At 39.8% G+C, this 16,757-nt stretch overlaps 1 protein-coding gene across 4 annotated transcripts in view; it reads right to left on the reverse strand.

Annotated features, from left to right (window-relative positions):
* Positions 1-1,078: 1,078 nt before the first annotated feature.
* The window catches only part of C15H7orf50 (chromosome 15 C7orf50 homolog), a 123,263-nt gene continuing 107,584 nt past the window's right edge, over positions 1,079-16,757 (reverse strand). For all 4 annotated transcript variants that reach the window (XM_066329712.1, XM_066329714.1, XM_066329715.1 and 1 more), the window contains 2 exons: positions 5,763-5,844; positions 1,079-1,433 (listed from right to left, as the gene is read on the reverse strand). In XM_066329712.1, the coding sequence (XP_066185809.1) occupies positions 1,251-1,433; positions 5,763-5,844 (265 nt within the window). In that variant the 3' untranslated portion in view covers positions 1,079-1,250. The remainder of the gene's footprint in view (positions 1,434-5,762; positions 5,845-16,757) is intronic.

Here is a 16,757-nt window from a genome sequence, read left to right on the forward strand (position 1 = left end):
TGTGCCTAACTCCATCCCAGTTATTCTTTTAGAGGAGGGCACGCTGGTTTCTAGTCTTTTTCAGCTGAAAACATCCTCCTCAGCAAGTCAGAAAGCCTAAGTTATTTGTTATTAGTGAAACTTCTCATACTTTTAAAGATTTGCACTAAGCCAGGACTATGAAGGCTGGCAAATCCACTCAAATGCTTCTTATTGGAAAATCAGGCCTGCATATCCATGGATCTTCCCCTCTTTCACCCACCCAAATTAAAGCTGAAATTCCCTAAGACAGCCACTCTTCTAAAGCACCACACATTTCATATAGTTGTTATTAATAAAGTATGAACAATGTTTGCAGAAACATTAAAGAATCAGGTCAAGAACTCTGTCTGAACACCAGTGTTATTAAATAAGCCAATCATCCAACTTTGAGTAATTAATGTCCTTGGTTTTTACTTGAAAGCCTCATTTTCAGCTCGTTCATAAGAGACAAATGTCCCATGCCAAAAGGAATGAACATGAATTAACTCTTTTGGATACCAGTTGCAGGAGGAAGGGGAAAATGCAATATTGGCAGGTTGGATACAGCATAGCACTTCTGATTGTAGGGTAAGTTTAGCTACAATTTGATGATTTCACCACATAGAGTCAAGGATTTGATCTCTTCCCATCTGTGCAGGGTCTGAGTATCTAAACAATTGCCCTAATGCATCTGAAAACTTTGAAATATAAAAGGAAAACTAACAAAGCTGATGGTATCTGCAGATCACCGTGTGAAGTACTAACAAGCAACTATGTTGTACAACCCGTGTTCAACAGACTGCAAATGATCTTTCCCAAATCCAAGTGACATCCTTCTGAAGCTGAAAGTGAGAGATTACAGCTGGCTGAGCACGCACTGTACTGTACACTCATTTTAAAAGCTGCCATTGTAAAAGACCCTCCAGGCTTTATGTGGGTTCCTTTGCTCTTGTTATTAAAAGCTGCAGTGTTCCTCATATTTAACAGTAATTAGAGGGGGAGATGGAGAAAAACTAATGAGAGGGACAGAGGTTTATTTTTCTGAAGAGGTGCAGGAAGATTAACAGCAAGACTATGAGCTATATATTTTATTTTTATTTCATCAACTCCAAACAAGATAAATATTTTTCAACTGGAAAAAAAATTACGAGTAGAAAATTTAGTACTATCTTTACAAATCCTTTACAGCCTCTGTATGTGACATCCTCTCCTCCCCTCCACCAGACAACCATTATGACACAGAAATACTCTCAGGACAGCAGCTGCAGAACTTGTCTGATGCGCTCACACTTCTCCAGTCTGCTTGGGTCTTCTCCATCAGAACCATCAAATTCCTTCATAAAAGCTTCAGCTTTCTGCACAGTTTTGTCTCGTGCACCACCCTGAAGCCCTTGCAGATAATCCAGTAAAATGGTGAAATACTTGTCTGGAACCTTGAAAGAAAAAACACAAGAGGAAGGAAAACCAGCTTTATTTTCTCCCCTCTCAATATGTATTCACAATCATGTCACAGCATCACCTGAAAGACAACCAGGACAATGGCACGGGCTTTGGTGTTTGCCAAAGTCCAGCTTCAAGTGGAAATCCAAGTGGAGATGTTTCCTGCCAAGGTTCAGGCTGCCAGGAGGGATGGACCCTGGTGAGAGGACTGTCATGTGCTCAGATGGGCAAAGTATCAGAGAGGAAACGCTCAGCAGATGTGGAAATGCTGATCAGCAAATGCAAACACTGCCTGACAGGGAGCCCAAAGCTCTGAGGGTTGGTGGAGGAAAAAACCAAAACACATCAGCCAAACCCTCCTTTTGGAAACACACATGTAAATCTTACTAAATTTGGTGAGAATTGCATGCATATGTCTGAGGGAAGAATTTTGCTGGAGTTTCCCTTGTCCTTACCCAAAAATTGTTTGCTAAGACGAGATACCACCCACCATTGCACACTTTGACAGAATGCTTATACAAAGGACTAGAATTTAATTTGGAAAACAAACTGAAATTCAGACATATGGAAATAATTTTAAAATCATGCTGACTAAAACTGATAGGCTCTACCAACATGTCTAACATTAAAAGCACTTTAGTCATCTACAGTTGCATTATCCACATTTCACTCCCTTTCTAATTAACTAGTCAGAGATTAAGTTTTAGCTTATCTGGTAAAACATACAATTTAAATGATCATTATATTAATCTTGACAATAACTTAGCAAGGACTTTGGAATGATTTATTCGGTATTTCATGCTGAAGCACTGTCAAAAGGAATAGGTGAACAGACCTAGGCTGATCTTAATTCATGTTGTGTATCTGTGGAACAGGTTTCAGCCAATAACAGGATATTTTTTGCTGTGAATCATGAGATGTTCAAATGATCTCATCCTGCAAGTATGTTTCTCCGTGTTTAACTTTACACATATAACTTGACATGAGTCAAGTTAAACACATACGTAAGTATTTAAAGGATTCGAGACTAATTATTCGAGGGCGGTTTCAATTCTGCAAAGTATCAACATTTCAGAGAAGACAGAGCTTCAACAGACACTTAATTTACAACTTATTTCTCCATGGACATTTGGCAGCAGAACTTTGATCACTAAAACTTCTATCACTCCAAAAGAAGAGGAAGAAAGAATATTCCAACGCTGCCTTCATCAATTAGGGGTATTATAAAGCAATAAATCAAAACTTAAGCCTGCGTTCAGTCTCGTGACTTGTACTCTATGGAAAACCTTCTAATTCTTCACACAAACACTCTTGCATTAAAGAAACAATGCAGTTACAAAAGAAATATTAATTTTACAATGACTAACACTGACGTGGATGATATATGAAGTGTTGCTGTACTATACAAATCAAACACAGTGAAAAATATCGATATTTTGGAAAGTTTTCACTCACACTAAGCTGGTACTAATAACAGATGAACCCATTTAGACATAAACAATTCCAGGGATCCTTTAATGCAGATACTCAGCACTGAGCTTTTAAAGTCAGCAACATTTCCACGTTTCAAAACTTGGCCAAATTATCTCTGTAATTTACAACTCCTGTTCTCAGAGTGCATGGCACAGACTTACCTGTGGAAGTGGTTATTATTGTATCATTTAAGCAAAATGCTTGGGGGGGCAATTGAAAGCCTGCTCTAAATTTAGCAATCCTAAGTGTGCAGACTTAACATGAGGCTGCCTGAAGCCGAGAAAACATTTAGCATTTGGCCCTAAGGGTGCTCAAGTGTTCAAAAAGTCTGATTTTTTTCTTTTAAGATAACACAGCTCTGAGATTTATTTCATTAGGAGTTCACAACACAGCACCCCGTGGGCAAGGTAAGATCGTATTTCCTCCTGACTTACAGACAGCAGAGCCATAGCAAGGACTGGAACACACAAGGAAAGTTAATGGAATCCAAATTTTAATTCTTCAAACACAGTAGTACAAAAGCGGTAATTTCAGGGGTCTTGGTGAGGTTTTCCAAGGAGGAACACAATCCTTGTTCCAAGGTCAGTTCAAGGCTGGTTTGAAATTGGAGATCAAGATCTCCCAGCATGGCTCTGGAAGTTGAAGCCAGGCTAATGGGATTTTGTTATTATTCTTTTGTTAAACTGTTTTGACCTTTTTCTTGTTTCTTTTTCTCTCTCAATCTTGCCACTATCCTAACTTCCTAATATGCACTGTGGCTGCTTAATATGGAAATAATCCCTAATGAAATAACTCCTGTCTTTGGGAAAAGGAGGGAAACACTGTGAAAGAGTACCAGGAAAAGAACAGTCATCACTTTTAAATTATCCTCTGCAGCTCTGTATTTTCAGGCCTGGAGTCCTGTGGACATTCATGTATTTTGCAAAGCAAACAGCCACCAGCAGAGAGAAGCTCAGCTCATTGCTGCCAGGCTGCATTTTGGGTCACCTTCCAAGGGAGCTTCAGCCAGCTCACCGTGCCCTGAAGTCCAGAAGCCAAAGACTGATCTAGTAACTTCCTAAAAATGCTGTGCCAGATGATAAAAGACCAACAAATGACCTGCTGTTTATTTTATCCTGAGTGCTGGAGAAGGATCCACACCATAGGTACACAGGCTTGGCTTGGAAGCTGTCAGCCAGCCACCAGATGGATTTTAAAGGAGCTTAAAGAACCATTTGTCTAGCACACAATTTTAGAACCTCAACTTACTTCTTACAGAAAGAGGCCTATCAGTACAGGAAACTCAATTCAGGCCTTTGCATGGCTCTTCAGTAGGCATCCAAGTGACACCATGAGATCAAAGATGTGGCTTAGGAAGAAAAGAAACTTATGTCTGTCTCCTTTTGCATGTTAGTCATGCTTGGATTGCCAACAGATTTTATTCTGTAATGGACAGGAAGCTGAATTTGGGTATAAAAAAATATTCAAAAGAAGCTGGGTGTGCCCTCCCTATGGTCCTGATGAAGAAAGAGACTTCATCATATGCTTAATTATAAGCACTTGAGCAGCTCTACTAACTTCACTGGATCTGGATGCAGATGTTAATCATTCTCTGAAGTTCATATTGAATGCTCCTCTGATTATTAAACTACAAAACATGTGAATTTAAATAAATCAGAGCACTTCCATAAGGATTTTGAGCAAAAGGAGTTTTCATTTCGGTGTTCAGAAATAAGGAGTTAAACCGTGTTTTGGTACATAAAACAAATGCTACTTACAGTTCATTGTGTCCCAGTATATTTCAACACAGATCCCAAAGTAAACAGGTAAAAAAAGCAAAAACATCCTTCTGCCTGCCAAACAATTTCTAGGCAGCTTTGAAGAGCATACACTGATTTTGAAAGGTTGATAAAGACTTTTCAAGGAGAATCTTAAAAAACAGAAGACGGAGCAAACAACCCAGAAACCAAAACAAATTTGTTTTCTGCAACCCATCTTCTTAAAGTATTTACACCATGTGAACATTTTGCCTTCATGAAACTCTGCTGTTAATTATCTGGCTGTCTAAAAAGGTAACACCCAATGTCAGGTGATTGGCTTAAGAGCTGCTGACTAATTTGGGTCAGGACAATTGGTGTATGAGTAAATGCTCAAGTGCACACAAAAAAATCAGCAAAACCTAACTGAATGTCAACAAAATGAACCAATAAGTGAGGCACTGTGCAATTAGGTGGAGGTTTGTTCTATTGCCCAACAAAATGAATGACCCGACACCCTCATTTGATACCATAATGGCCACATACTTATTGGAAATTCAATTCATGTTGTTTTTTTAAGTTATGAAATGAATGGATTTCAGCATGGATTCAAGCTTGGCTTCTGGTTATACTTTATGCTTTTCACAATCAACATCAGGTTTTACTTATATTTAAACGAGGGAGCTATTTTAACATCTTGGCAATATGGCTGTACATCTTCTGTGGAGCCAGGGATAGCTGAAACAATATGAGAGCTGTGGTTTGCAGCATTGGGTTCCATATTAGGAAATTCAAATTAAGGATATGAATCAAATTCTCAGCAAACTCCAGATTTAAATAAATAATGAATCTGCTCTCTTTATGCTTTCTATACATCAAGTATAAAAATCTAGCATACACAGGACAATGATCACCAACAAAATAAAAAGATCAATGACAAGCAATTAAAATGCTTCAGCTTCCTGGTTGAAAACAAAGTAATTTGTAAGTTATTAAAAAATTATGAGACAAGTGCATGGCTAGTACCAGGAAGTTTTGGTTAATAAAGAATAGCTATAACTAATGTGTAAGATTATCATATTTGTTCTGAGAAAAAGCAGCAAGAATACAAACCTTCTCTTTATCATACATGTGCAGGAGAAGCCACGTCTGTCTTGTCTTTTGAAACTTCCATTCTTCTGGGGTTTTAGACCAGCTGTAGAAAATTAGGGGGAAAAAATTGCTTAAACGGAATACTGTGATATCAAAACATTTTTTACTTAGAAAATATTCCCTACCATGCTTCCAAGTGACTTTGTATGCACAACACAGAGTGTCATGGCACGGTGGGACACAGATTTTGTACAGGGGCACCTGCCTTCTGTGCAAAACATTATAGGAGCTATTATAGCCAAGAAGGGAAATTTTCTTCAGGAAACACTGATTCCTTGATGTTAAATATCAAATCCCATCCCCAAGCTTTGGCCAGTCCTTTAAGAGAGGTCATTGTCCTCATTTGACCAGGACACCTGAGCACCCCAAATCCTTACCCCTGCTGCAGGGCTGAGTATTTGGGGAGGTGCAGGGGATAAGAATGAAGTTTGGGTTTCAGAAAGTTGCTGTCTCACAATTAACTGAAATGTATATTAAACTAAACAGCCTCTGAAGGACTGGAAGGAGAGACTTGTGCTACACTGGTCACGTCAGCAGTGGCTGCAGCCCATCACAGATGGCTGCTCTAGAACAGACAAAATTCATCCTTCAGGAGCAAAAGTTTTAAGGCTTGGGCTTGTCCAAATGTGTGAGTTAAATATTTGTATTTATAGGTTAGAAAAATGGGGGGTTTATGTCTCTCTCCCATGAAGAATACTCAGTACTGTTAAAAGTGAGAGACTGAACAAATGATTAACATCTGCAGATGTTTGTTGGCTGTTTAGCAAACACATCTTCAATATACAACATTTTAGCTGGGTTAAAATAGCACATTCGTGTGCATCTTGAACACGTTTTTAAAGCTGATATATTCTGGTTTAGATGAAGGCATTTATTTCTATTAAAAAAATGAGCAAGCCAGTAAATCTAGTTATAAAATGAAGACTGATTTTTAAAATTATGTGCTTGAAAATTAGTATTGTAACACATACATAACCTGCAGTACACTAAAGTATCATTTGAAAATAAAGAATAAAAATAAGGAGAGAACCCAGAAATGTTCACATTTATTTGATTTTTCTCTAAAGAAAAGTAGGTCTCTAGAGGGTAGTGTGCAAGATGCCATTAATGTTCCAGCTTGTTTTACACAGCAATAGAGAACACAGCAATCAGCTGAAAAGCCAGCTGGGTATGAGAATTAGTATTGTTTAAACACTGTCAAGTCTAATAAAGCAAAAGAGTCCTCATCTTTGGTGAATGCTGCACCAGCAGATACATTGTTCAGTCACTTCAATGAAAGAGGGAAAAAAAAAAATGAGACCACAAATCTGTATAGAAAGGTTTCATGGAAGCTTCTGAAGAAAACCTAAAGAAAGAAGTTATTGTCTTGATGCTCAAATTCATGATAAAGAATCACAGCTCATTTGGGTTATCATCAGCTAAATATATTAAAATAGCTTTTAACCAAAATCTAAGGTAAAAGTCAGACAGTTAACAGTAACTCAGGAAGGACAGACAAAAGCAATAACCACAATGTATCATCCTTTACATGCTCAAGTTAAATCTACAGATGAGCTGATTTAGAGGGTTCTTTTGGAATAATAATATAGCAGCCAAATAGGTAGGCAGAAGTTTGCAAAACAAAAATTGCACAAAAAACAGGAGGCTAAAAAGCTGACTGATACAAGTTCTAGAATTAAATAAAAACTAGTATTGTGGTGAAACCATCCCTTCTGCCATCACCACCAGCCTAGAACCCAAAGTACTCACAAAACAAAATCACACAACCCTTGGTGTCACTTGTCTTTGCACCAAGGTGCCCAACTGACAGCAAATGACACCTGAAGTGTGAGGAGCCAACACAGAAGGAAGGAAAAGTGGCTTTTCCTGTGTGTGCACTTTGTGGGGCCACCACCAACCTGCTCATCTGTACCCACCATTCTGTTTGCCAGGCAAACACAGCAGCTCCTAACAGAGACACTGGGACTCCTGCAGGAGGTCCTTCAAGACAAACAAAATGAAGCAATGACAGTGCTTGCTGACTCTTTAGTGTGCTCTTCCATGAGGCTCATGCTCAGGAAGAAGAAGGTACGTTTAAAATTCTTTTCTATGTAAATAAAGCCTGGAAACAGTGCACATTACAGTCTTTGCAACGTGACAAGAACAAGGTGAGTGATCTGTGACCATTCTGGGACAAGAGCAGTTCCTCTGCTAATGAAAACCTTTAACATATGTTTGTATTTCTCTAAACTCAAATTCAACATTTGTGATGATATCCATTGGTTGGCCACCCCACAGGGTACTCTGAATCTTCTACTCTGCTAATTTTATGTTTCTATGACTGGATCACCTGAGTGCTGTTGGCATTAAAACTTGAAAAATACAGCCTGATTTCACTTAATCTCCTATAAAACGATAGGATGTTAAAATATCTTTATTACCTAGTTTATAAACAACTGAGAGCAACAAATGAGTGCACTATAAGGTTAATTGCTCTTATTAACCTATTACCAAAACCATATGCTCTCTTCTACATGTTAAGGCAAGTTGTTGTACTCCTGCATCCAGGACTCCAGAGGGACTTCCACTCCTGTGAATTCTCTTGCAGAAACAAACAGAAGTTTCAGTTTGTCTTCCTGAAAGGTTCTGCTCTAGATACATCACAGTAATTCATATAAACAACAAATTAACATAATCAACTGCAGAAAGTACATTAATGTCCATTATAGCACCAGAGCCTCACAAGCCATTCCTTTTGGTTTGTGATCTGTCCTGCTAGAATTAAACACTAAATTACTACAACAAGAAGAAATAGTATTTTCCTTAATAGCTGTAGGTGTACTCCTATTTTCAGAAAATACTCCAAAGTTTTTAACTGGTACTCCAACCATGGTTGTTCCTTCCCCTTCAGGGAAATGGTCCTTCCCTTGACCCGAATTCCCATCAAACTGTGGGCAAAACACTCCTGATAATGGGTGCACAATCTTCAATGCAGATAACATGACTGCTGCTCCAACAGTTACTAAACCAAAACTTTTCCACTGATTCCTATGATTATGACAGCTTTTTCCTACTCCTGTGACAGCTTTAAAAACTATGGAAAAGTATCACTCCATGACCAAGTGAGAGGATTATCTCCTGTTATCAGGATGACATCATTGGTACACTTTTAGAAATGCTCAACCTCTAAACTGGAGAAGTTCAACCCTTGCAACACAAGAGAGGTTTCATTTTGCTGTTTACATGCAGATAAGCTTCCTTGACATACTACAGCAGGACAAAAGGCTTTTCCTTCGAGCGACCAAATGCACAGAGCAAAACCAACTACATAACAGTTAAACCCTCTCTTTTTATAAATAATTGCAACCTCTTTCACAGTTCGAATTCATTTGTAGCTTCTGGAATTATCTGTGTCAGGATCTAGTACAAACTATGGAACTGGATGAAAAATACACATGTGTAAAACATGTATTATTCCAGTGTGTCTCGGGGTAATTTTCAATATATTGTACAAACACTAATTGCCTTCTTCACACAGCTAATGTTTGAATCTTTCTCATGAGCTCCAGCTCATTGAAAAAACACATTGGGGTCGACTTCAGTTAAAGAGAACTTAAATGTTTGTGCAAACCATCTTCCTAAATGGCTTTGAAATTGAATAGATGGAAGAAATGAATGAAATAAATCAAGCAGCTTAGGAAATTTTACATTTGGGCTTTTGTTTTTTAGCAAGAGAGTCTCATACAGAAAAGCTGCCCAAGATTCTCACTAGTCTATCTCATGAATGACTTTTGGTGTCTGCAGTGGTCTGCCATAAATCTACTCCCAAGCCATGGGGATTGAGGCAGGGGGAGCAGCAAACAGAAGGAGACTGGCAGTGTGCAGGGCAGAGCTCTCACTGGGGTGTCCCGGGAGAAGGAGATGGGGAAGGGAAAGCAGGCAAATTGGTTCCAGAAACACAGTATGAAAAAAACATCATTGTTACAAATTGGATTCAGGAAGTCAACACAATGCATCTGCTGAGATTTCTGGCCAGGACAAAACTCCGCAGAGCTGTCACAACTGGCAAATAATCCCTGAGTGCAGAAAGGCTCAGTGCTGAGAATCAACCATTTTACTGACTCAACTTGAAAAAAAATATTGGCTAGGAGACAAGTCTTAAGAAAGCAGAAAGACAGACAGGGATGTGACTGCTGACACCTTCCAGAGCACATGAGAGCCCTGCTGTGAGCCAGATGCAAGGACAGCTCACCTACATCCACTGCTCCAGGCAGTGTCCCTGGCACAGCAGCCCACCCTGGATACACCCTTCACCCTCAGTATCTATCCAAGGAAGAGCAGATTGCCACCAAATTTGGATTTCTCCAGCCTATAGCCCGGGTTTAGCATCAGGGAATTAACTTGAAAGTTTTCTCCAGCCCTGAGGACCAGCTCAGAGCACAGCCTCCTACAACTATCTTGTGATTTATCCCGTGTCTGACATTCCCAAGCTTCCCTCAAAAGAGGGAGAGAGCCACGGGTCTGGCCCATTGCACCTAAGTCAGGGCTCCACTTAAAAGATCTATGGAAAAACATAAAAAAGCAGCATTCTACAACACTCCACAGAAATGGTCCCATTCTTCCCACCTCGTTCATCTGGGTGCTTTTCTGTTTTGATACACCAGTTATTCACCACTCTGCATCCTGTCCTTAAGGATGAGCTGTGTCCTTCCACAAGCCCCCCAAGGAAAGCTGAACAGGAGTTATGGCACACCATTAGGGCTTGCAGGAATCAAGTCAGGCCCTTCATTCCCCAAACTCTCTGCAAACAGCATCATTTCTGAGCTCACTGCCCTACCCACAAAATGTGCATAACAGGTGTTTTCTCAATAAAGAACAACCTTACTCCAAAAAAACTCCCTCAAAGACATTTAAAGCCTTGCTGAAATGCTTGGCACTCAAGGGATCTGCTGGAATATTTCACAGTGCAATGCATACAACAGCAGCCTCTTTAAAACCCCATGTCCTGGTGTTTAAGGCAACTCAGTGCCCTTATAAGGCCCGAATTTGGAAACTCTGAACATTGTTACCAGGTCAGTCCAGAGGTGAGCCCAGTGCACATCTGGCCAACAGGTGAGCAGGGAATGCTGCACCTCAAAGAGCCTCCCTGGAACCCCTGGAAGCAGCACGGAGGGAGCAGAAATTTGGCATAAGCTCACTCCTGTGGGAGAAGAGCCATTTTATGGATGGAGGTTTTACACGGATATATAAAAGTATATGGATGTGGATGGAAGTTTAACATACGCCCTTATGATGCATATAGTGAAGTAGGAATAATAATTTTTTTCTCCAGTTATAACACGTACAATTATTTAAAGGGAAATGTAAAAGTGTTTATTTTTTATTGGGGGTATTCAGAGTTTCTTCGATTTCTCTCAAGGGTATTTAAAATGCATTTACTTTTACAAAGATGTTTTTTGAATGTCTGCTGTTCCACACAGAACTGCATGCCCAGAAAGCTGTCTCCTGGTGAACTTCATTGCTCAATCCAGTGTAAGAAGAAATCTCAATTCAAGTGTGTGTAATGCTGATTGTCCTCGTTTGGAAAGAACAGCCAAAATTTAAATTCTAAATAGATTTTCTGAGACTGGACTGGAATGGCTGTAGTTAAAATCCTGGAAGCACAGCTCTGTGGTAAGACCCAACATCAGGCAGAAGAGACAACTACAGCCTTTAACTGTGTTTTTCTCATGTTATGGATGAGTCTGTTTATGTCCCAACTCCAATCCCTGAAGAAAGTTAATATATTTATGCTGATATTCTCAAATTTAGGTTGGAATCTAACTAAATTATGACTCAGATAAAGCTTTTTCTTATTTTCCTGGAAGAAAGAAAAGACACTAATGGAGCTCGTTTGCCAAAAGAAAACTTTCTAAAATTGTCAACAGATTTTAGAATCAGTGCCACATTTTTGGTTGAAAATCCTGGCACCATTTTTCAATCTGTGGTCTAAAAACATTTTTTAATATATTCTTCCATCTGGTTTAGACACAGTATAATGACTATAGACTTGTGAAAAGGCAAGAGGAGGAAGCTTTTTCTTAATTTAGGAATCACACATGCAGGAAAAAAAATAAATGTGCTTTTAACTGTCCCATTTTTGTCCTGATGTCCAGCATTAGGACAGATTGTATCTGATTGTATCTGCGCCGCAAACAGGTCACAGGATTTTCTTAGAAAGTATTTATAAAGTGAAAGGAAAGGGCCTTTGTGCCATAAAGCCAAGTTTGATTAGATCTACATAAAATGTTTATCACAGCTTATCTTTTATTCTGTGTACTTTTATCACTTGCCATTATTTGTAAGGTTTTATATTATGTTTGCATCCTGCAGCTCCAGCCAAGCTGAAGAAGAGGAAGAAATCCTCTTCCTCCCCCAGCACAGGCTCTGTTCAAACGCAACATGAGACGTTCCCTTGAAGAGCTTCAAGTACAAACAGATGAGACAGATGATAGGTGGGAAGAAAAGCTGACCCAGAAAATTGTAACAATGCCTCAAACCCATGCAGCAGGTCCTGAGGAGAGCTCCTGTCTCCTACAGCTGGTGATCCAGCTTCTCAGAGGCACCAACCCACCTGCAAATGCCAGCAGCATTCAATCGGCAAAAAAACCCATTACAATTTCATTAAAAATTATTTTCCTGATATAGTTACTTAGTTGCTGGTATCTGCATTAGCCCACCTGCAGCAAAACTGCATTTTGATTTGAAAAAAAATCTATATATATAGCAGTAATAACGTGCTGAGAACCTGCTGTTGTTTTCAGTAATAACAAAAAGGTCAGGCTTGAAAGCCCACAGCTACTATTACTGTATTTCTAAGCTAAATGTGCTTTTTATTTTACATACATTCATAAAAAGAACACAAAGCAGGAACTGAATTATCACAGAAGAATAAAAACCAGAATTTGAGCCCTTCACAGCCAATCTGTTCTGCTCATGCAAGGAATATACAACCAAGTGCATCCCAAAGTCCCACCTCCTCTCCAGATGTCCATCTTCTCTTGCACTTAATTCTGGTCACACTGAACCAGAAATAAGGGAAAGGGAAAATGAAAACAACTGTTATGCTTCCCTCCCATGAAGAACATCCTGGGGGGTACGAGGAGATAAAGAGGGCCCCACACTCTGTATGAAAATCATGTAAGGAGCCAGCTGCACGTAAAATCCTTTCCAAAAGCTGGCAGAAGTCCATTTATATAAATGCTTTCTGAAGATCAGATGAGCAATATGCTACCAGACCCAGAAAAAAACAAATATGGTCAATTCTCTTCTCCCTTACTGTTACACCCAAAAACGTCCAACTGTGGTACAGAACACCCCTGCAAAGGCACACATTCAAGCTGAGGAGCTCATTTTCATTGCTTGTTAATTTTAAAATCAGCTTCTAAAGCTTTAAAGGTTTAAACAAACAACAAAACCAAACAAAAAAAACCCACAATACACCATCACAAAAAAAAAAAAAAAAAAAAAAAATAGAAAAACCAACAAAAAAAACCCCAAACCAACAAAAAGTTAAAAGAACACCCAAACTTTTGTGTTTCATGATTAAAACACAAGAAATGTATGAAAATGTCATGGCTTTCCATATAGCGATGCTTTAAAAAAATGCTGGAAGAGAAACAAACTTTGTGTGAAACTTTAGCTGTGAAAGTTTTTAAGGAGGCATGAAGAAACGGCCACTTGGAGGAGGATTTGGATACTGAAGACGTTGGCTGATTGGTTTTGCTTTTTGAACCAGCCAGGACACCCAAGAACCAATCTATTGCTCGTTACCCTGAGCTGAAGGTTTGTGGTGCTCAGCTCTGCACCAGGCAGCCTGGAGGCTGCAAAGTGCTGCTGGCACCCTGGGAAGGTGCCTCATGCAGCTGATCAGCAGCACTGCTGAGAAGGAGCTGCCCTTCTGTAGCCAGATGTCTTCAATTTGTCAGGTTGGGTGTTTCTGTGTGGTTTGGTTGGGTTTTTTTTTTTTCTCCTCTTTGCAAAAGCCTAAGGGATTTCCACAGCCAACGACTGCTCTTCTGCAGTTCAGAGTGCAGAGCAGCATTTCACTGGAACATGGAAAAGCAAAGCTCTGGTTCTGTAAGGGGATGCCAAATGCTGACCTGCACCACGTCCCAGAACCAGGCAGGTCCTTCCCTTCTGGCTCAGCACACAGCAGGTCTAGCCCCAGCTGCAGGGAGCCCAGCTGGCCTCTCCTCCCTACAACATTCAAATCCTCTTCCTGCACGTTTCCCAATGGGGTTTCCCACGTCTTTGAGGAACAGGAGGTGCTCAGAGGGTGGACCATGGCCTCAAACCTCGTCCAGCAGCCTGGAGGATGGGCAGGCAGGCTGGGAGCCAGCATCATCTCTGAACAGATACCACCAGGGTCCTCTCCTTTGCCTGACAACCCCGACAAAGAACTGGCCCCAAATCAATCCCATCCCTTGTGGTATCCAGGGGCTCCCTCATGCCCCCTCCAGGAAAGGGGAAATCCCTCCCTCAGATGGAAGCTGAACTCTGAGCCTGTGCTGCAGGACTGGCCCTGTAACTCTTCTACAGAAATGTTCTGAGGTACAGAACTGTCAAACTGTCAAACCCTGGATTGTCAAATTCCTACTGAGCCCCTTTACTTAAGTGAGTTCTCTTAGGACAGTGTTTGGGAACTGGTGTTTATTAATTTGGATACCAGCCCTTGATGCACTATTGCAGCAATTCCTTTTGCTGAGGTTTTTTTAATTCTAAATAAAATCCAAGTGTTTTTATTGCTGGCTAGTCAGGCAAAGTTCATTTTTATTCCAAGAAAATGTAGCCCTCTTCAAATTACCCATCACACAAGTGGCTCTTACAGTGCATCTGAGAAGTACCACATGTGGGGTTATTCTGGACCAACAAGAAGAATATATATATATAGAAACCTTAAAAAAAACCTAACAAAAAGACACATCAGCCATCCTTGTCATTTTTTACATCCCACTCTGAACATCCCACGGCTGCATTCATCAGGAAATAGGCAGAGGAGGATGGAGACAGACTGCTGCAGACCCCACGGCGTCTGAATCTCCCAAGCTGTAACCTCACAGAATGATTTACCCTTCTATTTGCAGAAGAGCTCTAAAAAGGGACATTATCAATGTCAAGATCAACCTAAAAGTGTTCAGCAGTTCACAGCCCACTCACAATTTTTTTTTATTTAGCTGAGATATTCCACTATCTCACTGCATAATAAAATCTGCTGTCACACCAAGGTGTTTAGGGCAGTGTAAGGTGCCCCTCTTGTAAATACCCTGTGACATGGGTTGCACTGAGATTTTAATGTATGCTTGAAGAAATGGATCTGCCAATTACTGCTTCCTGCAGATGGCTCTCATTCCAATTCAATTTCATTCATAAAAAAGTAATTACTGATACCTTTTTAGGCACCATCGTATTAATAAATGTGTGAGGAAGGAGACAAGTTTTATTAAGGATCTAGTTTTATTATTTCAAAAATATTTCTTGTTATTCTAACTCTGGTTAGGAAGGCTTGACAGCTCCCTGGAGCTAATTGATTAATAATAATTGCCAATTGCATTTTAAATTTTAATTTTGGCTTTGGCTGACTAGTCTAAAGGATTCCCTAGAGCCACAAGATTCCTCACCAGTACTGGGAGTGTTTGGGCACTGGATGAATAGTCTGAATGTGTCTGAGGAAGTGAGCAGTGGTGTTAATTCTCCAAGATCTGAATTTCATGACACACAGAAAGCATAAAAACTCCCTTTTGCGTTTCTGCCGTGTCAAAACCTAGTCTGAATGGAGGAAGATGGGTGAGCACAGAATGCCTTTTCTCAAAGCCAGAAGGAGGGTTAAGGGTGGGATGGCTGGGCTTGGAGCCAGGAGTGAGGCAGGGAGCTTGGAGAGCCAGGGGAGAGCAGACTTCAGAAGCTGGGAGAAAAAGCTGTGCCCCACACTCCTTCAGTGCAACCTCCCTGCAAATGAAATGTTCCCAAAATAAAGTAAATAACCCCTGCCATCTGCTTTTAGTTAAAAAAAATATCAAGAGGTAGTTTGTTGTAATACTTATATGTGAAATGGATTATTTTAATTATTCTGGTCTTATTTGATCTGAACAGTGCCAAATTCTCCCCAAAGACAAATGGAAAAGATCAAAGGGCTTGTGTGAGCTTTTGAGCACTTCAGTGAGAAGTGAAGATGTCTCCTTGCTGTCAAGATACAGTCCTGAAGCAGACTGGTCTGTTATTAAAGACTTCTGAATCTCCCTAATATATCTCACAAGGTCTCTGAAAGTAATATCAGATGAAATAATATATTAAACCTGCTTAATTATTCAATTAGATGCAATCTCTTTTGTACAATACTATGGAAAGATGAAAGCCATATCTCAGCGATAAATATCTAATGGCTACACTTAATAAACTGTTAAGAAAATTCATTTATACTAAATTTTATTTTACTGGAAATGAGCTATTAAAAAAGGAGACATTAAATTTTCTTAACCAGGTTTGGAAATCAAGATGCTGTTTTACGGGAATGAGAATCAGACAAAGAAACCTTAACTATTTTTATATGAGTATCTGTGGATTTAATACATGTAATCTAATTTCCCCCAGCTGAGGAAGCACTACAGCCCAGCAGTTAAATACTACTAATACAACTTACAGTTGTGACAACATATATGTGAAAAATTTCAGATGCTTTAACCATCCTACTGACAAAATCATCAATAAATAAAAGCAAAATAAATTTTGGGAAAAAAAACCCAAAACAATTCACTTAAGAATGCACTAGATGCCTCCTCAGGCATGGAAGTCACCTTAAGTGCTACCATGGCATTTAGGACGCCATACATGGCACAAATCCCACACATGGCAAACTTGGGGATTTTGGTTCCCAGTTTCAGCAGCAGCAAGGGAGTGAAGAAAGCTGCTCTGGTCCCCTGCAGCAATCCCAGGAGGGAC

This window comes from Sylvia atricapilla, chromosome 15 (genome assembly GCF_009819655.1).
Source record: "Sylvia atricapilla isolate bSylAtr1 chromosome 15, bSylAtr1.pri, whole genome shotgun sequence".
NCBI classification, from domain to species: Eukaryota; Metazoa; Chordata; class Aves; order Passeriformes; family Sylviidae; genus Sylvia; species Sylvia atricapilla.